We start from the raw sequence: 26,815 nt of genomic DNA, 5'->3' as shown, positions 1-26,815 counted from the left end.
GGACAAAATTTTAACAAAGAAATTATTGTAAAGAATATGAGAAATTGCCATTATCCCATTGCAGCATCCTTACCTTATTTTATTTTTTGAAAACATTGTCTATAGATATTTAATATGGTTGTAATATGTAAAAAAAAAAAAAGATGGAAGAAATTTGTGGATGGCAGTTAAGAATGGAATGGGATCTACTGAAAAAGCAGGCCTCCTTATCCATAGAATATCTAAAAATCTGCCTCTAGACTTGTTCTAAGGCCCTTGGGTGGCTCAGTTAAGCATCAGCCTTTGGCTCAGGTCATGATCTCTGCGTCCTGGGATCAAGCCCCCCATTGGGCTCCTTGCTTAGTGGGAAGCCTGCTTCTCCCTTAGTCCATTACTCCACTTATGCTCTCTCTCTCTCTTTCAAATAAATAAAAATCTTTAAACATAAAAAGACTTTGATAGATCCAAGATCTATCAAATTGCAACAATAAATACTTTGCTTTGTTGTAATCCATGTGAATAAGAATATCATGTACTGAGGAGAAAAGTGAAGGAAAAAAGTAATCAGATTGATCTGAGTCATAAATATTATGGAAAAAAACCACAAGAAAATTCAATATATAAACTGGTTTGAAAATGGGGAAATTGATTGAATTAAGACATTTTATAGCTACATTTTAACGAGTTGCCAAGTGTTACATCTAACCAAGTACAATCATTCCACTTCCTTCCTCCTTCCTCCAAACCAGTGTGGTAGGTAAAGATACTGCCTGGGGATCCAAATAAATTGCCATCAGCACGATGTGGTGGTGGGGAACATGGCTTTGATCCCAGCCGTGCCAGAAACTACATTGTATGACTTTAGGCAAGTTACTTACCAAGCATTCTGATCCTTAATTTCCTTAAATTTAAATGGAGAAAAATAATAGTATCTAATTAATAGAGTGGTTGTATATAAAACACTTAGGTCATAAATGTAAGGTAGGCACTAAACAAATGTCATCTTTGCTTTCTGTTGTTGATTCTGTTGCTGTTATGTTTAAGAAGTGGCCAATCCAAAATGTCGTATTAGATATATTATTAGATATTATATTTTTGACTATGATGTTAGCTATGTGAAGGGACAAAACATTAATTTAAGCACGTATCATTGCTGAAACCCATTTCGTTTGCTGAATAAAAACATTTACTTCTCTAGGAATGAATAATGTAGCATCATTGCACAATATTATTTACTCTTAAGTAAGGCTATTTGTTTTTTTTTTTTTTTTTTAAGATTTTACCCATTTATTCATGAGACAAACACACACACACACACACACACACACACACACACAGGCAGAGATACAGGCAGAGGGAGAAGCAGGCTCCATGCAGGGAGCCCAATGTGGGACTAGATCCTGGGACTCTGGGATCACGCCCTGGGCTGAAGGCAGATGCTCAACCATTGAGCCACTCAGGCATCCCAAGGTAAGGATATTTGGATGGGATTGATCAGAAATAGCTAAGTTTTCTTTAGAAGAGACTGAAACTATGAGTAGTGCCACTACAGAGTAATAGAATTTGTATATCAGAACAACTAAATTATTGAACAAAACAAAATTAAAAACACAACATTTGGAATGACAACTGAGTGACTGTAATTTGAATAATTTGGAATTCTCTCTCTCTCTCTCTCTCTCTCTCTCTCTCTCTGTCTCTCTCATACACCACTTAATTTTAAGTAACTGAACCAAAACTTAAGAATCATACAATCAGGGATCCCTGAGTGGCGCAGCGGTTTGGCGCCTGCCTTTGGCCCAGGGCGCGATCCTGGAGACCCGGGATCGAATCCCACGTCAGGCTCCCGGTGCATGGAGCCTGCTTCTCCCTCTGCCTGTGTCTCTGCCTCTCTCTCTCCTTCTCTCTGTGTGTGTGACTATCATAAATAAATAAAATTAAAAAAAAAAAAAAAAGAATCATACAATCAGAAGTACAGAACCCCTTGTCACCAACAAAATATGGTAGCACAGAAAAATAGTTAACAATAATAAAGTAGATTCAAGTTTTCAAAGGTGGCACCACGCTACCTTTTGAAATGAGAGAGAGTGATGGCAGGTTTAACTGTGCATAAGAATCTGCACACCTCCAATCATGTTCCTTTTTATGTCCTTCTTAGTAAACACGAAAGGCTTTATTCTGAGAATCTCAATGATGAAAAGAGATTTGCAGTCTTCATACCTTACAAAGGTGACAGGTGTAGTAGCTGAGCCAATAGAGCATTTGATGCTTTCATATAAGGACCTTAAAGTTCTGAAAGATGATTCAAAATCCTGTTGCAAGATCTATCAAATTGCAACAAAAAATACTTTGCTTCAATTTAAACTCCCAGAAAATAAGGAAGCATTAAGGTCATGTGGACACAGAATGTTACTAAAAGAAGCAATATGTATACATTTACTGTGCTAGATGCTAATTAAAATCTGAGTATTTATAAAGTCATTACACCATGTACAGAACTGGGCAATACTTTAAATATGAAGAACAAGATGATTAGGGAGGCATCTGCTTGAATTACCTAGAGAATCTGAACGCAATGTTGTCTTTGGTCTTTCCTACTTTACCTACTCGCCTAGCCCTTAGCCCCAACCCAGCCCCTCAGCATGGCTAAAAGTCAAATTTTTCAGCTATTAGATATACTCAGCTCTTGGAGTGTGTGTGTGTGTGTGTGTGTGTGTGTAATTTTATCTTGCAAGGAAAACTTATTTAATCCATAACCTGTCTTTTACTCACTGATGGTTATACTCTGCAAATGACCTGGTACGAGATTATTTCAGTATCTTAAAATCAGCCTTTCTCTGATAAAAATGGTTGCTTATCCATGTGTCCTTGAGAAATAGATACAAACGTGTGTGTGAACTGAGGAATTGTATCTAAAGCTGTACACTCAGGTAGGTTTGTGTCTGAAGCTCTCCACAAACATGTCTGAAGAACATGAGTTTCAAGAATGTGTTTAAATTGCATATGTATGTATATATGTCTATAAGTGTATATATGCATAGATCTTCTTGGGATGCAATTTAGCATGATTATAAACCTGAATTCTGCAGCTGAATCTTCTGCATTCAAATCCTAGGATCAACATTTACAAGCTGAGTGACCTTGAGCAAGTTATTTAAACTCTCTTTGCCTTAGTTTCCTCATCTATGGAGTGGGCATAAAATTTTTCCTACTTCCATTGAGTCATAACAAGGATTAAATACTCTTTGAAGTCATAGTCCTGGCCCATAGTCATCAGTAAAAAAATATTTGTCTATTATTATTTCTTCCAAAGGAAAGGATACATGCTGAGAAATATAAATGTGCTTGGCATGTATGCATCAGAGAACAACAGTACCTGTACCTATACCTTGCATGCATTTACCTCCTCACCCCCCACTCAGTAAATGTTGGCACCTTCTCTGCCACTGGAAGTGATCAGTGAGCCCAGAGTAATTCAGGAGTCAAGGTGAGGAAATTCCAGTGAAAATCCTATGTGCCCCTGGCTAATCAGCCTATTAAAGATATTAGCACACAATTAGCACACATGAAAATAAAGTAGAAAATCTAGGCAAAGATTTATCACCTCCTTGGGAAAACAAACTTGAAGCTCGTAATTCAAAATAATTTAAAAACTTCCTTCTTGTTCAATGTCAGTGTAGGTGGCTCTAGCATTTCAAATTCTGTGTCTATCAAGGTGATCTCACTCATGTAATAGAGGCACAGACTTCTCTTTGCTCTTCCAAGTTTACTCTCATATATATACTTCACCTCTTCCTTTCATAGATATGCACAGAATTGGAGACAGTAAAAATAAATTTTCTGCTTATAAATTTTTACAGCCTATTCATCAACAAAATAGCTTACATACACAGATAAATATAATGACCCTGTCAAAAATTCCACTTTGAAAATCAGGATGGGCTTGCTCATTTTGAAAAAAAAAATAACACCAATTGTTCAAAATTTAGTCAATATATATAAGCACACTGCTATGATCAAAAAGAAGAGAAGAGATGAAAATTTGTCAGTGCTTACTCATTAATCAGAATGCCCAAGTCCACCTAATGTGCCAGGATAAATGCATTTGCCTCTGCCTCCAACTGTTTCCGTTTTCCAAATTACAGGTTTGTAAAATGTTCACCATGATCTACACTCAAAAAGCCAGTTTATAAAGGCTATCATAATACTGTCTGAAAATACATTTGTTTAGGAATAAGCACAATTACTTCCGCCTTATCTTACTCTGCCTTTGATTCAAAAGTGCTGAAGCATTGAGGCAGCATTGCTCCATGCAGCATATTACTCGAGGCTCGACTGTCTTGTCCCCTCAAAAGAAGGATGATGATTAAAACTTTAAGGTCATAAAGTTGTTTCGAAAATTAAATGAGATAATGAATAGAAAGGGCTTAGAGTTCCAGGCATTTATTGAGTCCTCAACCATTTAGTAGCTATTATTTTTCCTATTCTCTCTCTCTAAAACGTTCTTTTCCCATTTCCCAAGTAGGAAACTGATATTTACACTTCAAGCATAAACCCAAGTGATTCCTTTGTAAATCCTTCCTGACATCTCTGAGGAAGTCAGGCAGACTTTTTCCTTGCGGAGACACTAGGAAACATCACTATGGAAAGAACTGATACTGGGGGAAGCCATAAGGAAAATGTGATAAGAAATGGATTTTTAAGCTGCCCTGGGTCAAGGGCTTGGGGAGCTCCACTTTCTCTTTCCTGAATCCCCAATGGCATCTTCACTGTCAGAGATTGAACTTCTGGGATGGAAAACGGGTGGGGGGACCGAGAGGTTTACACAATTTGAGACAATGTCGGACTGAGATATTTTAGTTGGAAGATCTGGATCCTCTATTCTCTTTGTTCTGTAACAGGCCTATTACAAAAGCTGGCTCTTGCCTCAGACGGAGGTACAATGGGGCACATTAAATTTCATTTTAAGAATTTGCTTCTTCCAGGAAATAGACCAAGTTGGGGTTCAGGGTAAAATGGAGGAACAGAAATATCACTGACTGTACCCCTGTTTGCATGTTTTTTTTGTTTTGTTTTGTTTTTGTTTTTGTTTTTGTTTTTCGGTTTTTTTTTTTTTTTTTTTTTTTTTACCAATCTGGACATCAAACAAAGCAAAGTGCTCAGAATATTTCACACAAAAATCCTTCCAGTCCAATGACAGATTCAAGGTTCTGGCGAGGCAGCCTTCCCCAGTTCTGGCCCAGAGAGGAAAAGCAACTGGTGTTCCTGCCTCCACGTTTATGAACAGAGTCAGAAGCACTTACAGTCTTGATGGGATGGAAGATTGTGGATTTGAGATTTTCATAGTCATCTAAGATATTCAATATTCTATTGAAGGCAATAGAAATATCCACACAGATATGCACTGGCTCAGGAAATAGCAAGTTCATTAAAATAAAGCTAAATATTTAAAACCATTTCTCAAGAGACTGAATCAGACCTAAGAATTTAGAAATAGAGAGATCCTGCTAAACAATGCTTGTAATCATAGTTTAACCAGTGAAGCAAGGAGTAATAAAGTAATGGCAATAGAGTACAAGGCAACTGATTGAAAATATTGGAAAAAAGAAAACATGTATAGAAGTATATGAATAATAAAGAAAATACAAAATTGAATAGCAATCCTTTCACTCTAAATCCTCACATGATATCACGAAAGCTCTGAAACTGAGGGTGAACTAAGCAAACACTAACACAAAACATACTACATTTCATCCTTGGCTTTGATAATTACCACAAAAATAATGACAGCACGTAATTTTTCAAAGTAAAACTAAGAGCTAATTAAATTTTGAATACAGACTTCGACTCTGAATCATTATTTTGAAAAAGGGCAAGAGTTGAGAAGGCAAAACATGGAGAAATGAGACATAAAGGAAGGATAAAATGAAAGCAGACAAAAATGCAAGAGGAGACAATGTGAGAGGATTAAACTACTAATTTAAAAGCAAAAACCTGGGGCACTGGTTTGCTCAGCTGGTTAAGTGTCCAACTCTTAATTTTGGCTCAGGTCATGATCTGAGAGTTGTGAGATGGATCCCTGCCCTGGGCTGGTCTCTGTGCTCATGAGGGCTTCAGTTTTAGATTCTCTCCCACCCTTTCCTGCTGCCCCCACCACTGCACTCACTTGCATGCTTTCTCCTTCTCAAAAAACAAAATAAAAGCAAATACAAACCCAGCTATAGCCTCCTTAGAAGAAACCGACCTGAATAAAATGACACAGGGAATTTAAAAATAAAAGGACGGCACATGTTTCCCAAAGTAAAAGAGGTGAGGTAGTAATAGTAACTGCATATGAACCAGAATCACAAGCAAAAGGTTTTAAACACAACAGAGAAAATGTTAATAATTAATCATGTATAAAATTTAAAATATGTAAAAAACCCACCCTAATTTGACCAAACACAGTAAGTGCAAGAAATGCAAATATTGCTACAGATTAGGTATATTTTTAAAAAGGGGGGAAAAAGAACAAAAGGAAATGAATAACATTATGAATATGGGGAATTAATATAATTATAATGTAGGGAATGAATATAAATATACTGTAGTATGTACAATATAAATATAATGTAGGTGCAACCAACTCTCTTCAATAAAGAATACAATCTTTTCAATTACTCAAATAATTCAAAAACTGAGAACAATCTCAAAGAATAGATGTTATAAGGCCATATTTCTGACCAAAGTGCAATCAGAAATTTACAAGACAGTTTAAAATAAGAACAACAAAAGCAACAAATATTTAACATTTAAGGTATTAAAAACTAATGTGACTATTGCATTAAAATAAAAGCCACAATTTTCAACAAATGCTATTTGTGTTAAACATTGATTTTTGCTAGCATTGCACTGCACACTTATAAATATATTATCTCACTTAATCTTGCAAAGCATTATAAGGTAAGTATTTTTGCGACGAATTACAAATGAAGAAACTTAATGAGTTAAAATTCTTTTCACAATATGTGCAGAAATCAAACCCAAGCTTGCATTGTTCCAGTCCCATGTTCTTATTAACCAGGCTATATTTTAAATTTTTAGATGAGACCAAAGCAATTGTTGGAGACAAAGTCAAAAGTCAATGTTCTCAGTACTAAGTAAGAAGGATTTTAAAAAGGAGTAAGTGTTCAACTCAGGAAGTAATGAGAAGAAGAAAAACAAAGATCCCCATGGAATCAGAATGAAGTAACTACAAAAATAAATAGTACTCTATAAAATCAAAAGAAACAGAATTAAGAAAATTAAAAATTCACAAAAGTTTGGCACACCTTACCAAAAGAGCATGAGAAAAATATGACTAAAACTAGGAAAAGAAAAAGATAATAATAGTTTTGGAGAATAAGGTTTAACAGAATCATATGCACAATTATTTGATAAAAACTGTTAAGCATTTTTATAACATAGATAATCAATAAGGAATCCATAATCTACCAAAATTAATGAATGAAGATATATAAAATATAAATAATCAAGAAGTTTGGAAAAAATTATAATCATTTTTTTAAAATTTTGCAAAAAAAATTTGAGCTTTTTATCAAAAGTTTTATAGGTTGGCCATTCCAATACTTAAAGAGTTGATAATCCTCATGGTTTATAAATTCTTCAGCAGCATAAGGGAAAAGTGGAAGCCACCAATTAATTTTATATAATCAGTATGATTCTGATACAAATATGAACCAAACAAAATGCAAAAATTTTTTTAAAAACTTTGAATCAATCTCAGTTATGAATGTAAATGCACAAAGTTTTGGTAAAAGAGTAGCAAATGGAATTCAACAGTACATTTAAAGAGAAATTTATCATGACAATTAAAGCCACCGAATTTGGAAATGTGTTAATATTATGAAAACACATCACAAAACAGTCCCTAGCAAAGGGAATGTGTGTATGTGTACGTACACACACATAATAATCCCAAAGCAATAAAAACAAAATATTTGATAAAAGTCATCCTTAATATCATATATATTACCTGCCTTAAATCAAACCTCATGCCATATTATTGGTAAAAGATTAATAGAATTCCTATTAAAATACAACAAGAATCGATTGCTTCAACATCACTGTTTTATAACAATACCATTGTTATATTTAGTTTTATAACATTAATATAAAACATTAAATTTAAAAAGATGTTAAATAAAAACAAGGAATATATTTATTGCAAAGCAAGGGACATTTTTCATGATTTATAATAAAAGTGCAATGCAGTATTCATAAATAATATATACCAAGTCCAATAAATTACAATTTAAAAAAAAATCCAGTTTTATATGCTAGACTCACCTTTTACTAAAAATCCTTCTAGACATAATTAAAATCTACAAGTAAATATTTTACGTATACCTTTGTTTCAAACTAACTTTTATAAAGATAAATTTTTCCATACTTATTTCCATCCTCATAGGGTACATTATGAAGCACGCTTTAGGAATACCTACAAAAATAACATGTATTTTGATGCAGAGGTGGGAAGTTTGTTCCCATCTTGGAAAGAGGAAAAAGTAAGATTTCCTTTTGAAGATATACATAAATGTTATGGAAGACACCAATTGAATCCCTGGGAAGATTGGGTTAGAAGTGTCCGCTGCTCATGAACAGCTCAACAGCATGGAGTCCTCCAGGTTGGTGTATCTCTAAACGTGACCCACCTGGAGATCCATGGTGTCGAACAATGAACTTTGCACACCAGCAAGGTCTCCATAAAGTGAGGGAGCTCCTCTTCACCATCGTTGGTTGAAGAATACACAACCTGCATCTACGCTAACCCAAATCAAGTTCTGTCCTTTGTCTTCTAGAATTTCCTCCATCCATTTAAGCTCCCGGCCTGGACACATGCTTCCCAGAATCCAGATTAATCCTGAGTTGGACAGCTTGCCTTTGCTGAAGAAAAATGAACATGGAAACTAGCAAAAAATTGCAATCTGTGTCTACTTTCTCCTAAAGGTCCAAAGAGTACATTATTTGGGTTGCTGTATAACAAACATAAAATTGTACTTGGTGGCCAAATATATACATCTTGAGGTGGAATGTCAAAGTTCAACGGATATGCTTCTGTTTGCAGTTGTTACCTATACTTAACACGGCGGAGAAAGGATGCCCAGCTAATAGTCATGTTTAAAAACTGACCTGGGGTTGCACCACAATGAACTTCTAAAGTCCTAGTTGTTTCGGATTTTCCCTTTTACATTCAGGGGTGTCCTAAGTAGGCCCCAATCTAAGCTGCTCCATCCTCACTGTGGTCTGTTCCTGGTGCCTCTGGAGCTGCTTTTCATGGGTTCCTTGAAGTGTTTTTCTGCTCTGCTTATTTCTGCTGTGCTCCTCAGCTCCTCACAGATGGCCTCACCGGCTGCTCCAGAGCCCCACAGTAATATTCGCTCCAAACACAGGCAGCGTCCCTAGGCTGGAGTAAGGTGTAGGGAAAGAAAGTGTCTGCATATGTGGCGTGAGTTCATAGGATGGTGGGGGGGGGGGGAAGGTGCATGTTTAAATACATGTAGCCCATCTGCTTCTGATTTTTAGATGCATTTAAATGGGGCAATGTCTGTTATTTTTTTCAACTAGGAAGAAATAAAAATTAAGATGGCTGTACTGCTGGAAGACACCATAGGTTAAATTCCCACTTCTTATGAAGCTGCTATCTTAATCCAAACTCTTCTGAAATGTATACCAATTGTTAATTCTGAAAATCTTTCTAATTTTCTCACTTATGACAACTGATTGCAACAACAGGTAGATGGATAGACAGGTGAGTTTGAAAGAAACAGCACAATATGGTTGTTAGTCGTGAATTATTATTTCTTATTTTGATCAGAATTGGTTCTGATGATGCAGAGTACCCTGGAACCTACAGGGAGCCACAGAAAGAATGAAGCTCTGGTGAGGGGAGGCTGAAGTGTTAAAGAGAGCTCTTCATTAATCTAGTTTAAGAATATCATTTCAGTATAGAAGGAGAGAATGATCGAGTCTACTGACAGTTCTTCCCATCTGGCTACGCGGTAGATTAGCAACACCACACAGGTACACACACTCCTGCATCAAAAAGTGTGGATTTCAGTTTCATCTCGTGGCTCAAACAAGGTCATCAGCAGCTACCTTCCCAAGTCACGTAGCCCCTAATTCTGTGTTTCTCCATGTGTTATTATTTTTTTTTAATTTTTATTTATTTATGATAGTCACAGAGAGAGAGAGAGAGAGGCAGAGACACAGGCAGAGGGAGAAGCAGGCTCCATGCACCGGGAGCCCGATGTGGGATTCGATCCCGGGTCTCCAGGATCGTGCCCTGGGCCAAAGACAAGCGCCAAACCGCTGCGCCACCCAGGGATCCCCTCCATGTGTTATTAGACAACAAGACAGGAGTCTTTGTGAGATGTGATTAAGATAATGTTCTCTGTAGGTATTAAAGCTTACACATTTAAGAAGTGCTTATGCCATTATTTTAGGAAATGAATCACTGACCGAGAAGCTAAAGGGCTAGGTCTTTACAACAAATGTGCCCAAATGGCATCTACGTGTTTTTAATAATAGTAATGGAAAGGAGGAGGAGGAAGAGGAGGAGGTTCATCAAAATCCAGAGATCATTGCTATTTGTGCTGCTACACCACAGGCTCATGTGAAAAGCTGCTGGTCTGTTGGATTCAGTTCAGCAAGGGCCCAACACATGATAGACGCTACATAACTAGATGTTGGATGAAGAAATATATGCTTTTCTTCTTTTTTGGTTGGTATTTGGTTGGGTCAGCTTTCAAAACTGCCTAAATGGCAAAAAAACACACCAACACTGGAAGCATGCCACTCAAGCACCCATGTCTGAAATGACTGGATCCATTGCCACCTGAATACGAGCACACATTGTACCTTTCAACTTTGCCAAGAACCAGGAATCACCGCTCAATGTCCTTATTTTTGTGCAGTTCACAACTGTCTGGATTCTGAAAGGACATTGTCACTTTCCCAGGGCTGTGGCCTCCATATAGGGGTGCCTGCACTTTAGCAGTTGTGCAAAACGATCCAATGGCTTGCAGGAAGAATGTATTTTTATCTCGTCCTTTAAAAAAAAGGTGCATGTATACTCTAACAAACACAATCAAGTGATACCCAATTGACCCATATAACTTTTAAATGAATACCCCAATATTGACCAGGAGTCAAAATATCGTAGTTAGAGGTTAAGTAGCTGACATTCTCACTACATACCCCCCCATCACTCCCATTTTTCAGTGTCTTCCTGCTGATGTCCACAGACCATATCTACTCTGTGTCTCAAGCTTTTTCAGAAACCCAGAAATTCGCTCTGCCCTGCCCTTGTGGCAAACTGGAAATGTCCCTGGGAGGTAGCCTTCCAATAATGATTATTTCAGCCTTTGGTAAATAAATCCCCCAGGTCTCTCAGTTCTCAGGCAAGATCTCTATGAGACACCATTTCTTAGAACTTCCCATGTGCTCAAGCGCCAGTCACCGTCCTGAGGTGCCCAGCCCAACAGAAAATCTTTTAGTGACTTCCTCTCCTTCCCTGTTTCATGTCCTCTCTCCCCTACAAAGCTCTTACTTCTCTGCCTTTATGCCCCGAGCAGAAGTAGGGTCTCGTTCCTGGGAGAATGCCCAACACAAAGAGGTGGTGGTCAAAATCATTCAGATGCTAGTGCTCCAAAACTATGATCCAGTTTTACTGATCTTCAAGGCAATCTGGTCACAGTCACTGACAAAGCAAAATAAGTCCTGTCTTATTTCTCTCTATAGCATAGTGTAGCTGCAATTTGGTATAATACTAAAAAAAAAAAAAAGTGAATGTGGCAACAAAACATGTAGGTTAGTTTCCTTTCTTTCCATGTAAGACTAGTTTCTTTCCATGTAAGACTTGTTTCCTTTCACCAATATCTCCAAAACCCACCCTGGGCTATTCCCAGGTTCTGACTGGAGGGATGGAGGGAGATATCTCTCTTGGTGGTGATGATGGCTTCAGAGATAACCCTGCTTCTATTTTTATGGCATTACTTTTTTTCCCATTAACTCATGCAAACCAAATCGTGGCTCACTAGGTTTCTGTGTTTGTTTTATTTAAACAGTCTTCACTGCCTCCTGGAAAACAAAAGGGAAAATAATGACAATAATAAAAACTAAGCACTCCTCTTTAGAGAAGATTATTCTTCTTTATCAGATACTTTTCCGTGTTTCTCTTCCCTCAGGAATTTCCTAGAGATATTTGCATGAAAACACACTTTTTAAGCTAGGAAGTACACCCATATCTACTGTGTGTCACTTAATCCATAATACCCTCTTTGTATCTTTCCTTCCAAATATTAACACTGAAGAAAATTCTGATGTTTTCACAAACAAGTCTTTGAGTTCAAGGAACCGTAAAACAAGAGATGGATTACTACATTGTGCATTCACAATGCACATAGATGCCTTGGGGAGAGGATGCAGACTTCAATATTCTCTCTGTATCTGCTGCATAGTTTCTAAAGGGGAAGGAATACTTCTCAAGTCTCTTACATTAATGCCTTCTTAAATTCTTAATTTGATTGAATGACATGTATTCTGACTCTCAGTGACAGGAATTAGACGCTCAAACATCACACTTCTTAACCAACAGATATGCAAAGATATGGCATATCTTAAAAACAATTTATAGACTTTATCTCATGTAGGTAGCCAGTGGAGCTCAGGCAGGCGATAAGAACTCCTGGGTAGCCTCACGACAAAGACTTGCCGAGTTTAGAATCAGTGACCTAGATTCTTCTTGGGGTGAAGTCAATTACTCACATTAAGAAGTTAATGAGCAAGGGTGCTTCGGTGGCTCAGTCGGTTAAGTGTCCAACTTGATTTTGCCTCAGGTCATGATCTTGGGGTTATGAGATTGAACCCCGAGTCGGACTTCTGCACTGGATTCCTGGAGCCTGCTTAAGATTCTCCTTCTCCCTCTGCCCTTCCTCACCTATCCCCACCCTGAGCTCATGTACACGTGCACACACTCTCTATTAAAAAAAATAATAATAATGAGCAGTCATCTGTGATCTGCACTGCAGCAGGAAGTTTCAGTGCACAATTGTGGGGACATTTTCAGCTTGCCAAATAATAGAGTTTCAATACAGAATCAGCTTTTCTTTATAAATAATGAATACGAGCAACATAAGTGTAAGAACCCCCTAGAATGAAATTGTTCATTTTTTGAGAGCAATGGTCTATGCCTACTTGCCTATTATTGCAACTACACAGATTATAAAGTATGAGAGATTACTAGGAACACAATCAAAATATTGAAATTCAGAATTGCATAACAGTAAGCTTCCTGAGAATAATAATAACTGTGATGTTTTGAATCTGTGTAGAACAAAGTCACTGTAAGCCATAAATCAGCCAACTCAACTTTAGCACAATAGAATTTGCTCTACTTATAAATTGACACTTGATCATTAACTCTTTAGGATTTTCTATTCTTTTTGTAAATGTTTTATGACTATTCTCAGGTTAAAACCAATATTTGAATGGTGAAATCTTTCACTGTTGTGTCCATCTTGATAGTTAACCATATTAGGTTTTCTTTTTTTTAACAAATCAAAATACATACTGTTCATTTTAGCCTTCAGATTTTCCATTTTGTGTAGCAATGTCATAGCATCGATTTGTCTACCTTCAGGGTCTACCAGACTCAATATACGTTGAATACATCCTTTATTCTACTTTCTATTTACTGTATGTCAGGATATAGCTCGTCCTTTCTGGTCAGCTACTTTCTTGAAAGTTAATTAGTCACTAGGTCAGTTAATCTCATTCTTTCTCTACTAGGGCCCAGAAATCTCTCTCTCTCTCTCTCTCTCTCTCACACACACACACACACACACACACCACTTTAATATTTAATCCACAGTCTTAGAGATTTAACAATTTGAAGTAATTAACTGCATGAATGATAAAATCAATGTACCAAAAAACTGATTATTGATATGACCTAAACCAACTCTTCTACTAGCTCTACCTATTTAGTGCTTGTCAATTGAGATACCTTGTTAAAAAATTAAGAGTTTTCTAGATTAACACCACTCTGACACTACTAGATTTAACATCTGATACGTTTCTGTTTTTAATTCTACAAGCACACAATGCAAACATGAGCTTCTCAAATAAGCATTCCAAAAAACCAGTTGTATGGACTATGAGAAATCCTTGAGAAAAATATTTCATAATCTTCAGTGTTAATTTTAGCCTTCTGTTCTTCCATTAAATTCATTGTCAACTCTTCAGCTGAAGTGTCTGATAACCAGAAATAAGATCACTTCAAATTTATTTATTGCCATCACAGTGTGCTGGCATCAGCAGCAATCCCGAAGTATTTAAGAGAGGAACGTGTACCTCTGTATAAGCCAGCCTTTGTGATTCTACTATAGAAACAGGCACAAAAATTAGATAGGATGTTGATTTTAGATAGAGATGACATTTAGAATTTTACTTTCTTTTGGCCAGCATTCTTATTTTAAGAAGAAAAACCTGCCAAAAACACATGGAGGGGAGACATAAGTGAAAGACAAAAAGTAGGGGGAAATAGTGATTAGGTTCACACAAAAGTAAAAATTAAGACCTGCAGATAAGCAAATATGAGCTTTCTCCTGTGAAATACAACAAAAGATATGTCTGTTTTTCCTTTTCATGACTATTATTAATGCTTGCTAAAAATGGCTGTAACAGTGGTGCAACCAGGACCCTTTAATTATACTCTGAGTTACACCTAGCTATTCAGAAGGCAAATGCAGAAAACAAAAAGCAAGGAAATGAATAAAAGATAAACTATTTTCAATTAAGAAAAATGACCTAACACTGCTTTCCAACTCAGGAGCTCATTTATTACAAATCTGCTTTTGTTTGTCACCACTTGGCAATCTTGTTTCCTAAAGGGATACAGCCTGAGAGCTTTGGAGTTGGGAACAAATGTGAGTTGAAAATAGGCTGTTTATATACATATGCAATAGCAGTTTGCCACTATTGTGCTGGCAAATACTAAATGTAGATCATCAGTGCAGATCTCTCTGCTAAGACTTCTATATCACAGCTTAGCCCGATGCTCCTCTGAGATATACATTGGTTTCCTCGAACTCAAATGTTCAAGACTGAACTAATCATTCTTCTTAGGAGACTGGCCCCTTCTTCATCAGCCAGACTGCCTACCCTAGAAACCCAACTGCTCTTGGGGCCTATTTTTAGGGGGCCAATCTACCACCCTACCTCGGCTACCACACATACCCAAACACCCAGGCCAATCTATCTTGACTCTTTTTCCCCAACCCATCTTCTCCTTCCACATGCGTCCCCACTGACTTAGTTTGGGGGTCACTGCTCTCTTTTTTTTCCCATTTATTCCTCTAGGCTCCCTCTTTTCTGTATTTTTCTTTCTAAATCATTTTACGTTCTTCAATCACCACATTTTTCTTAACCACAAATCAATCATTTCTCTCTTTTGATTAGCCCTTTAAGGATGCTTCAATTCCCTAAACGCAATTTTGTTAAGGTGATAGTGAAGGCTCTTAAGTGTGTCACGGTCAACCTATGCAGCCACATCCCCACCACTACCCTCTCACTCTTGGATCTTCTTGAACTACCTTAATTTAGCAAATGCATCGTGTTCTTCCCTCTGGTGATTCTTCAACCTTAGCTGAAGTTCCATGACCCTAAAGATCTTCTTACGTACTTTTTCAGTTTTGGCTAGAATCACCCTGAAAACACAGATATGAATACACACGTGAACACACAAGGCACAATTACTAACTCTAAAAGCACCCGGGCCTTACATCTCTGTGGGTTGTAGAGCTTACTTACCACTGACTGAATAATCTTCCAGCCTTGAAAGTACCATGTTTTACCTAGAAACATAATCCCTCCTAGTGAGAACATTAAGGTTGTCTTTAGATACACCTGAAGATCTCATTATAATGCTTTCCTAGACCTAGACTAGACTGGATAATTCAGGGAGTTCAAGAGAATTCAGGAAAGTAACATTTACTTTAACTTCTCATAATCATTGAGGAATCGTGTTCCATCTCTCAGAGAATTGTGGGGACTGCCTTTCCAAGTGCCTCTGGTGAATATTATCATCTCTTAGGCCTTCCGAGGCCATCTAGTTCAATGCTCTCACTTAAGGATGAGACTGAAGTCCAGATGAATATGACACTCTGAACAGGCTGTACTATTATTGTTGAGATTTTCCTTTCCTTTCAGAAATATTAATTTCCCCACTGCTCAAATGCTCTTATTTCCCTCTTGCATTATCTGTGAAGAAATAGAAAGATGAGTCTTTATTATACTCTTAAAGCCTTAAACTATATGAAGCATGAAAACGGTAACAGAAATGTTACACACAAAGACAGTTCCTCCAGAGAGTCCCCCAAGTCTGTCGCACATCACACATTCCCCCAGGTCCCTGACATGTGCACCAATTAATTGATCTCACCAATGATATACAGCCTCAAGACTTGCATGGCCAGAAGCAGAGCTTCATATTCCTAAAGTTACTGGAACCCTATCCATGTTTTATATGATGGTGACTATACTTTTTTTTTCATTTAATTTTTTTATTTGAACATCAAATAAGCTGAGAAAATTGCTTGTAAGTGCTTGAGCATCCCATGGATTCTTTACATTTTAAAGGTGCAAAAGAGGTTCACCAGTGGGTTTCATTATACAAAATAAACCTGCAACATAACACAAACACATCAACAGAGAATGCATCAGCAAAAAGTCATACTGATCCATCAAATGCATTTTGGCATTTGAACATTTTGCCATAAAAAGGAAAAGTGATTTACTGAAGGAATGTCATTTTAGGTGCAATGGTTAGGGTAAGGAAGGTATAGTGGTGGGAAAGAATCAACTGGGTAAATTTCAACCATGAGAGATAGAGGGGAATTGGCAAGTTAAGACTAAAACTCCAATTGTTTACTAACAGGGATATTAAATTTATTTTCAGAGAATCCACTGTAGGAAGCATAAACTGAGTCACAGAAATAGCATGTTCATAAGAGTGGAAACATCGAAAGGGGTTCAGGAACCTGCATATTTATATTGCATTTTAAATATAGCTCCTGGATGAATGACAAGGTGGAAATAGAATGAGGCAAAAGGCTGTAGCCCCAAGTGTAAGAAAAGTTGGGGAGACTGAATTGCTAAAAACTTGAGAATTTCAAATTACATTTTATTTTAAGAGGGTTTTTCAAAGTTGTTAGGATTTAGATTCTTATTATACATGCTCAAAATTGTGCATTATAGGACACTTATAAATTTTATCAAACTGGAAATGAGACCTGTTTTAAATACACAGCTTTATATTTCTACTCGGTCCATCGGGTCCATTATGAAGAACAAATAAAGAATAATTTTGTGAACATATTTAGTATAATTAGGTAACACTATGAAAATATTATTTCCAGGATTACCTGAATCCATACAGATAAAATATTTTGCCCTAATTTCCTTTGTTGGTCCTAGAGAAATTTTCTAACTCTAGGATGCCAAGAGATGCCTAGATATTCCAAAGTACTATGAGTTACAAAATACTGACTCAAAAAAAAAAAAAAAATCCAAGCAAGCTGAAATTACAAAGGTAAAGCCCATTCAATGGCAGCCTTCAATCTGTTTGTTATGCCCCTACTTGACAACAATTACAACCAGGCTCTGTTGAAGAAATACTATCCTTTCTGAGGAATTCTTGGTGATTGATGGGTGGCCACAGCTAAGTGCTAGATGCTTCTGGAATATAATAGCTTACATATCATTTACAATTTGGAAACACTGAAAACCTTTTTTCTGATTGAAAATAAATCCACACACATTGTAAAAATTAAGATAGAACTCTAAAGAGTATAAAGTGAAAGTTCATTATGTTTTTCTCTGAGACATAACCAATATTGCATTTTCTGTATATCCTTTGGGATTGCTTTTTACTCATATGCTACCCTTTATATATGGTATATAAATATAAATGGGCATACACCCATTTATTATGATGATCATACTATTACCTCATAAAGAGGGGTCAGAGAGGATATTTTGAGATCAGATACTTTTGTTTTCATCATTATAAAATATTTTGTAACCTTCCATGATTTTAAATAATTATTTATATGAAGTATATATATCCTGTCACCTCAGGGCTGATTATTTATTCAATGACAATACAATGGATAAGAGCCAAGAGAGTGGGGAAGACAATGGCTTAAGGGGCCGAGCCATTTAGGTGTTTGGTCTGGGCAGGGTTCTTTTTTTTTTTTTTTTAATTAATTTATTTATTTATTTATGACAGTCACAGAGAGAGAGAGAGAGAGGCAGAGACACAAGCGGAGGGAGAAGCAGGCTCCATGCACCGGGAGCCTGATGTGGGATTCGATCCCGGGTCTCCAGGATCGCGCCCTGGGCCAAAGGCAGGCGCCAAGCCGCTGCGCCACCCAGGGATCCCAGACAATGGCTTTAGAGTGGGAGAAAATGTAGAATAAATTGGCCAAGAGTCAAGAACAATGGGAGTATATAGCCAGAAAAAAGGGGGAAAAAAAGACAGAGAAAGAAAATATGAGGACATAGAAATAAAAGAAGGAAATATGGTTGTTTATGGAAAAGAGTGTTTAAAAGTCCAGTAATCAATTACAGTTAGCCCTCGAATAACATCGGCTTGTCATACATGGATATATTTTTTCAATAAATGCAGCGCTGTAAGTGAATGCCTTCTTCCTTATGATTTTCTTAATAACATTTTCTTTTCTCTAGTTTGCTTTATTCTAAGAATACAGTATATAATCCATATAACATACAAAATATATGTTAATTGTTACCAGTGAGGTTTCTGGTAAACAGTAGGCTATTGGTTAAGTTTTGAGGGAGTCAAAAGTTATACGTGGATTTTTTACTGCATGGGGGGGGGGGGTGTTGGCCCTCTTAACCCCCGTGTTGTTCAAGAGTCAACTGTACAGTCATTTCATGCTCTCTGTCTACCTTCTTCCTTCTTTTCAGGAAGGATGGAGTTTCCAGGTCAGCACTCAGCCTACCCTCTATTTGTCTTAGGTAGGAAAGTGGCTTATCAGCAAAATTACAACTGGAAATTAAGCTGAGATGGTTGTCTTATCAGATAAAAAGCCTTCTCTGTAATATTTGGACCTCTTGCTATGAAAGACTATATGGTAGCAGAGATCCACCTACCTGGCTTCAAGGTTGAATCTGAGAACCATGATCTCTGTGGTGTCACCGAGCTTAACTGTAAGAGCACAACCTCTTGAAGAACTTAAAAAGTTATCTGGGAGCAACTCAGAAAGAGGTAAGTTATCCCTAGGTAACTTTAACATAACTTGTGACTCCAGGGCCTAAGGGGTGAATCGGTGGTAGAACTAAGGGGGTTTGAGCCATTATCTTGACTCTACATCATTAAGATCAACTCATAATTATGATCATTATGATCAGAACTATTTTAATTCAGCAACTGATTGTCCCACTGAGTCTTTCCAGAAGTTCTGGGTGTAATGGAAAGAGAACATTTGCTTTTTACTTTCCCAGACGAGTCTTTGCAGTACCTTCCCCCAGTCTAAAAGGATCATCTCTAAAAAGACCACAGGCTTAGGGAGAACATGGGTGCCACTGTCAGTAAAGTAGCGAAAGAGAGAAATAAGTTAGTAAGGGGATGGTAAGCATAGTGGGGAACGATTCCAGAAGTCTGATAGCAATTTCAAGGTCAGTGAAATGTCAGCTTTAAGAAGAGAAAGAGCAGGATAGAGGTACTTTTTGTTTGTTTGTCTTAAAGGATGGAAGACAGAAGACATATGAACCTTTAACTTCACTGTAAAAGGATTTTGGAAAAAATATCTTATTATCTTTTCTTCCTTGGCATCATCCTTGACCATCTTCAAATATCTACAATTTTTCTCCATGTTGGTGCTTAAACTCTTATATTTCAGCTTAAAATTGGCTCATTGACACCAATTTATTTGTTTGTGTTTTAGGCTTAAGCTATAATTTTCCATTCTGCTCATGCCATGGATCTTTCCCCCCCCCCCCTCCCCTTGAGCTTTTTCTTTTGGTTTGTACATCTTGATGCTCGGGGACTAGCCAATATGGCAATCCAGTTAGGGTCTCACAAGACCAATATCATGTCACTAAAGAGTGAGATGGTAGTAAATCTTATTCCTTTAATCTTCTTAAAGTATATTCAAAGCAAGAAAGATAAATGACATTAAATAAATGAGGAATAATTTGCCAAATCCCAACTTAAGAGAAAAGGATTTCTCTAAATATAAATTATCATCAGAATTATTCAATACTTATGTCTTTCCCCTTCTCTTTCAAAGCCATGCTTGGCATTTATCTAAGGTGATGTAATTAATTCATTCATTAATTCATTCAACTAGTGTTAATATCTGCTACATACCGAATACCATTTAAAGACCTGGAGATTCAGCGATAAGTTAGCTCTTGTCCCTGCCTTCCACTGGGATATTAAAAACACAAAATAAAAGTTACATAAATGACTGCATTAAATTCTAGGAATGAAACAGAGAAGGGGCTAAGATGGCTTGTAAACCAAGCCATTATTTTAGACTGGAATCACAGGGACCAGCTTTCTGGGGCTGTGGCCAATAATCAGACTAGATAATGAAAGGATGCTTTCCATGCTAAGCATGAGAAGGTTCGATATGAAGAGAGCAGAAAATGGCATCTATTCTAAGCAGGAGCCTTGAAGAAGAAAGAGCCTATCATGTTTAAGAAACTGAGACAAAGAAGTACAGCTACAATCTGACTGAAACAGAAGGTGGCTCAAGATGAGACTGGAGAGGTGGGAAGTTCTAGATCATGCATGGAAGACCAGGATAAGAAGTGCAATGAGGGAAGAAAGGGAAGAATCAAGAATGACTCATCACAGACATTTCCCTCAGCCAAGTAATCAAGCTGAACATCGTTAGTAAGTCATGTTGATAGCATGTGCCCTTCATGGTCACTGGGGTTCCTCCCCAGAAAACCAATGATTAGCATTAGTCTAATCATGCGAAAAACATTAAACAAACCAAAATTGAGGGATATTCTTCAAAATACCTGAGTAGGAATCCTCAAAGCTCTCAAAGTCATGAAAGGCAAGGAAAGTCTGAGAAACTGTCAGTATCAAAGAGAAAAATATGACAGCTGGATTTATAATGATTTTTGAAATGGATCTCAAAACATAAAAAGGATATTGAGGAAAAACTAAGGAAATCTCAATAAAGTATGGTCTTTAGTTAATAACAGTGTATCAATATTGGCTCAATAGCTGTGTCTAATATATCCTACTAATGAAAGCTCTTAACAACAGGGGAAACAGGGTAAGAGGAATATGGGAACTCTCTGCCATCGCTATAACTTTTCTGTTAACTCTGAAAGTATAATAAAAAAATTAAGTTTATTTAAAAAATGAGTCCCAAGTTTCTAGACTTAGCAAATTAATTGATAGTTGTGTCATTTCCTGAAATGAGAAAGATAAGGAGACAATGTGGGATGAATGTAGGAGGAAGGGGAAACAAGTTTCAGGAGGCACCAGCATTTTACTGTGGAGCACCTTAAATTAGAGATGTTAGTGAAACACCCAGAGACATCAGGCAGAAGGGAATCGAGGTCTGGATGATGCCTCAAAACTAAGTAAGAAAGTAGAATGGGGGCTGCCAGGACCTGCTGGACAGTACAGAATAATGGGGACAGAGTTTCAGTTTGGGATGGTGAAAAAATTTTGGAGACAGATAGTGGTGATGGTTGCACAACAATGCGAATGTATTTAACACCACTGGACTATACACTTATAAATAGTTAAAATGGTAATTTTATATTATGTATATTTTGCCATAATAAAAAGCCACAAATGACTGGGTGGCAGAAACACAAGTACTTATTTTATTATCCTTTTCTGTATTACAAATGTAATAATAAAGAATAGCAAAGTACACACAAAACCAGAAAGTGCTGAAAAGAACAATGAAGGTAGACTGGCACCTATTCTAGATGGAAAGTCAAGAAGAGCATGTTTGAAGTGATGACTTGCAGTTGCTTGATCTTTTTCTAGGTGTCCTTCCCAGAAGGAACTTTTTTTTTTTTTTTACATATCCTTGGACCCTCTATGACCAAGTCTAAGGATGATAATGTGATCCAGAGACAAAGATGCTAGCTTGCATTTGAAACTCAGCTTCAGCTGTTATAGGTACTGTGACCTTGTCTGTTTCTCAATTTTTCCTTTTTAAAAAATATCAGTGAGGGTGACAAAGCATAAGAGACACCTAACTCTGAGAAACGAACAAGGGGTAGTGGACAGGGAGGTGGGCGAGGGGATGGGGTGACTGGGTGATGGGCACTGAGGGGGGCACTTGGCAGGATGAGCACTGGATGCTATGCTATATGTTGGCAAATTGAACTCCAATAAAAAATAAAAATAATAAAATAATAAAAATATATATTATTTATTTTAAAGAGACAGAGAACAAGAGAGAATGAATGCAGGGGGAGGACGAGGGAGATAATCTTCAAGCAGACTCCCTGCTGAGAAGAGTCCAGTCTGAGGCTCTAGCCCACACCCCATGAGATCATGACCTGAGTCAAAACCAAGAGTGGGTTGCATAACCCACTAAGCCACCCAGGCGCCCCAGTTTTCCAACCTTTCTAAGCCCCTTTTTCCTTATTTGTAAAATGGAAGTAATATTTACCTTGAAGCTTTAGGTGAAGACTGAATAAGGTTGATAGACTATATGTACATACATATACGAATCATAAGACGTACTCGGCAAAGGCCAGCTTTATTACCATCAATAGTGTCTGGACAGAGACATGTGTCAAAGTCTCCTTCAAGTGGGCAAAGCCAGGAAGGCAAAGCCCTGCACACTTTTTAAGGTTCTATGACTCACTGGGGCAGATCTCATGGTTTCTCGCTATCAGGACGAAAGCAGTCCTCTGGGGTTTCTCCCTAGAACACCCCTGATAAACAGACGGTTGCTATTCATGATCTTTCTGCCTCTGAGTCACAAGTTCTCACTCCTGCAGAACAGGGCAATTTCCTTTTGAGTACTGACATCCTCTGAGGATTCTGCAAAGGAAAACTACTTAATTTGAAAGGTAGCCAATGGCCACAAAATACTCTGTTCAGAACCTTCTTTCTTTTTTCTCAGAATATATGATCAATATTATTGGTTATTCTTAGCCCCACACAGCAGTACATTGCCTTGTGTGAGAGGCGGTGACATGAAAGTACACTGAGGGGATATCACTGTTCTGATTCCATTGTGGGCAATCTTCCCTTAGATTACATTTCTGTTACCTCCTTCCCAATCTGTCTCAGCAGGATACAAGTCAGCACTTCCAGAAATCATATCTAAGCACAAGCTCCACATTTCTTATGTCTCCCCAAGATTAGGACTGTTTTATCTCTGTTTTGAAGGAATTTCCCTAAAATTTTGACAGTAACTGTAACCTATGACACCAGATTAGGAAGAAAACAACAAACAAACAAACAAACAAACAAACAACAACAACAACAACAAGACCCTCCAGGACTATTAATTGTAAGGTTCATGGTGGACTTTGATGGGAAGCATTCAGGAACAGCTGGATATGATGAGGTGTGCGAGGGCTGGGAGAAAGCTTTATTCCTTACTTGTGATCCTAGTCAACTGAGAAGGTAGCCAGTTCTCATGTCTGCTTTATGTTTGTGAAATATCAGGTCCAACAGGAATAAGTAAATCAGTCTACCAAGACGAGGAATATAATTTTAAAATATTTCCAAATAGAAAAAAATAGCATCCCTATAACAGTACTATATAGATAAGTGCAATAAAACCAGTTGGAAGTTTTCATCTGAATCTAAATTAGGTAAATAGCAATAATAATTTTAGTATGCTTCATCTGTACGGCATCTTAAATGTATCCAAATTTATTTCCTCTGATTCTAGAATTATCTTATGAGTTCGGAAGTACACATATTGCTAATATCCATTACAGAAATAAATAAGCTTCAGGATTGAACGATGTCCTGAGAGTCACTGTTTTTGTGTTTTTCTGTGTTTTGCTTTGTTTTGATTTTTTGGGAAAAGGTGCAGTGCACTCGAGCCGGAAAAATTGATCCGTTTCCTGGTTATGTCATATACTTGAAGTTGAGACTGAGCCAGCTCTTAAACTCTTAAGTACTCATATTCCTCACCTGGAAATCAGTAATGACATCTCCCTCACAAAATTATAAAAGGAGCAAAAGATGCAAAAATAAACCTGAAAGCAGTAGACATTCTACAGCTATAAAGAAGAAGCAGCTCGAGAAGAGGAAGGCACGCCTGCAGTCAAGTCATCTCTCCGTAGGAAGCCATGGATCCCCAAAGTGCTCAAAGCTACCTGCAAAGGGCTAATGTTCCAGAATGACTGAATGCTCAAGCTCACACTACCAGCCTCTCAACTCAGAACACATCTACCCATCGGTATTGAATTTTATCATAATATTCAAGAGCAATAATTCTGAAGGAAATGAGGACATAATAATTGGGTTATGAGACAGAGAAGTTATTTTTTGAATAGGCGATCACTTTTAATTGGAATAATCATACCAACATTTCTTTAAAACTGCCAAGTCACTGTATTAACAAGAAAAACGATTCTTATGATTTCCCATTAGAGGAAAGAAAACAGATCAGAGCCCCAGGTTAAATTAAGGGAAACTGTAAGGCTTGGGGGCTCCTCAGCAAACAGTCTGAGCAGGAAATGCTAATCCCTTATTTCTCAAAATTCACTCCCTGGCAGAGACCTTTTTGCCCTAAAGATAAAAGGCTGATAATTGGTGTGACCAGAAAAACGTGATTCCTACCCATATATTTAGTTCCTTTCTGGAAATCTGCTAAAATACTTCCCACTGAATTCCCATAGCTTCCAACACCACAGGTCAACTGTCCACATTAGGCTGAAGGCAAGGATTAAACCAGGAAGGTTCTCACAGATTCATCCTTCCTGTCCTTCCTTCTCACATCCTTCCTGTCCCCATTGCAGGCCTGGGCATGAGCATGTACATTTATTAGATGTAGTTACAGGGAAGAGCGGAATTCAGTTCCTAGGCACTCTAAAACAGGAAGACCTCTCTTAGGGTACGTTTTAGGAGCCCATGAACTAAGCTATGACTTGATGCTTTAGTCTTGTATAGGAATTGTCAGTACATAGATAAAAATTCTCCCATTTAAATACAGCAGGGAAGGCAACACATCCAGCAGAACCAACAAGGAAGAAAAAGAATAGAGACTGTTCATCTTAATTTAGCCCTGAGGAAATTGTAGTTTATCAGGGAGTCCCAGAGACCTCTCCTCAGAGAACCCAGGAGAAACCTTATGTCCCACTCAGAGGGTTTAAAAACCATAAGAGTGGTGTTCCTTGAGATCTACCTTCCCAAAGAGTCCTGGACTGGAGCTGTCTCACTGAGTCAAGGTAGGTCATCAGAGCAGCCCCCCAAGATGGGGAGTTTTTCCTCCTCACATCTCTTTCTTCACACAGGGCCACGGTCAAATCACAAGCTTATTTCCAACTAAAAATTTAAAAAATATCCTAAGTGTCCCGCAAAGGGGAACTGCTTCACAGGGATCGAGCAGCAGAGACTTCCTCCTCGTCTCCTCCAAGTAGGCACTTGGTTTACTCAGGGGGGGAACAGAATTATTGTGAGGCAGGGTCAGGGAGGTTTTGGTTTTGACAGTGAATTCCCTGTCCTTTGAGGGTGAGCTGATTCAAGAGAAAAGTGTGGACCCGTCATTTTTAGTTTGCTTCTCTGTAACCCATTTCGAGGACTTATCACACATGAGTTGCCAGTGGACTTTTGTTGTACATCCAAGGGCACTTCTAGGGATGGCACGTAGGTTTTCTGCGAGGAAGGACAGCTAACAGAGCAGGACAGAAGGTAGGCGTTCTGGGTTCTCACTCAAGCTGAATCACCTTAGGCAAGTCCTCAGAGATCGTTAATTCTGAATTTCTTCAACTTGTTACCATCACCCTTTTAGAGCCCTTGTGAAAATGAAATGAGATGATGGATCTAATAATCTGTTGTAAACAGTTGTTTTATTTATTTAACAAAGTATTGGGTTTTTTTTGAAACTATCATTATGTAACTCACAAATATGACTTCAAGAGAGTGGGAACCATGCCCAGTGATAAAAAGGTGGACATACGTTCTGAAAACCAAACGGACATTCCTAATCCACTAGGTACATTTATGGGACAACGGAATACAGAATTTGTCACTTAGAACCACCACAACAAATGAAGTTTATTAACCCAAATCATATGATTTTGAGCCAGTGAGCTTCCCCTGTCTTGTCTTAGTTCCACAAGAAATGGAACATAGTGGAACTAGTTATACTTCAAGGAGCATCTGTGAAGCTTCTTCAAGAAGAAGGATCAGAGGGACACCTGAGTGCCTCAGTGGTTGAGCGTCTGCCTGAGTGTCTGCTCAGGGCACGATCCTGTAGTCCCAGGATCAAGTCCCACATTGGGCTCCCTGCATGGAGCCTGCTTCTCCCTCTGCCTGTGTCTCTGCCTCTCCCTCTCTGTGTATGTGTGTGTGTGTGTGTCTATCATGAATAAATGAATAAAAATTTAAAAAAATGAAGAAGGATCAGAAAATGCATTTTTATAAAGTGTCAGATAGTAAATATTACAGACTTTGGAAGCCCCATTTGATCTTTGTTTCTCCTCCTCCTCCTTCTTCTTCTGTAACTCTTCATCAATATAGAAAAAAAAATTCTTGGCTAGAGGCCATATAAAAAGAGGTAGAAGGCAGCATTTGGGCCCAGTTCCTACT

General features: G+C 37.7%; 2 protein-coding genes across 3 annotated transcripts in view; one reads left to right on the top strand and one right to left on the bottom strand.

Moving 5' to 3' along the window:
• CHRM2 (cholinergic receptor muscarinic 2) overlaps positions 1-26,815 on the bottom strand; it is a 145,710-nt gene that overhangs the window by 99,348 nt on the left and 19,547 nt on the right. The window lies entirely within an intron of this gene.
• LOC121488728 (WAS/WASL-interacting protein family member 3-like) overlaps positions 19,225-26,815 on the top strand; it is a 28,638-nt gene continuing 21,047 nt past the window's right edge. Inside the window, exon 1 of the mRNA XM_041751058.1 lies at positions 19,225-19,312. Coding sequence (XP_041606992.1) covers positions 19,225-19,312 — 88 coding nt within the window. The remainder of the gene's footprint in view (positions 19,313-26,815) is intronic.

The sequence above is a fragment of the Vulpes lagopus genome, chromosome 4 (genome assembly GCF_018345385.1).
Source record: "Vulpes lagopus strain Blue_001 chromosome 4, ASM1834538v1, whole genome shotgun sequence".
NCBI classification, from domain to species: Eukaryota; Metazoa; Chordata; class Mammalia; order Carnivora; family Canidae; genus Vulpes; species Vulpes lagopus.
Note: the sequence above shows the minus strand (reverse complement) of the source record. Positions and strands in the feature narration are given on the sequence as shown.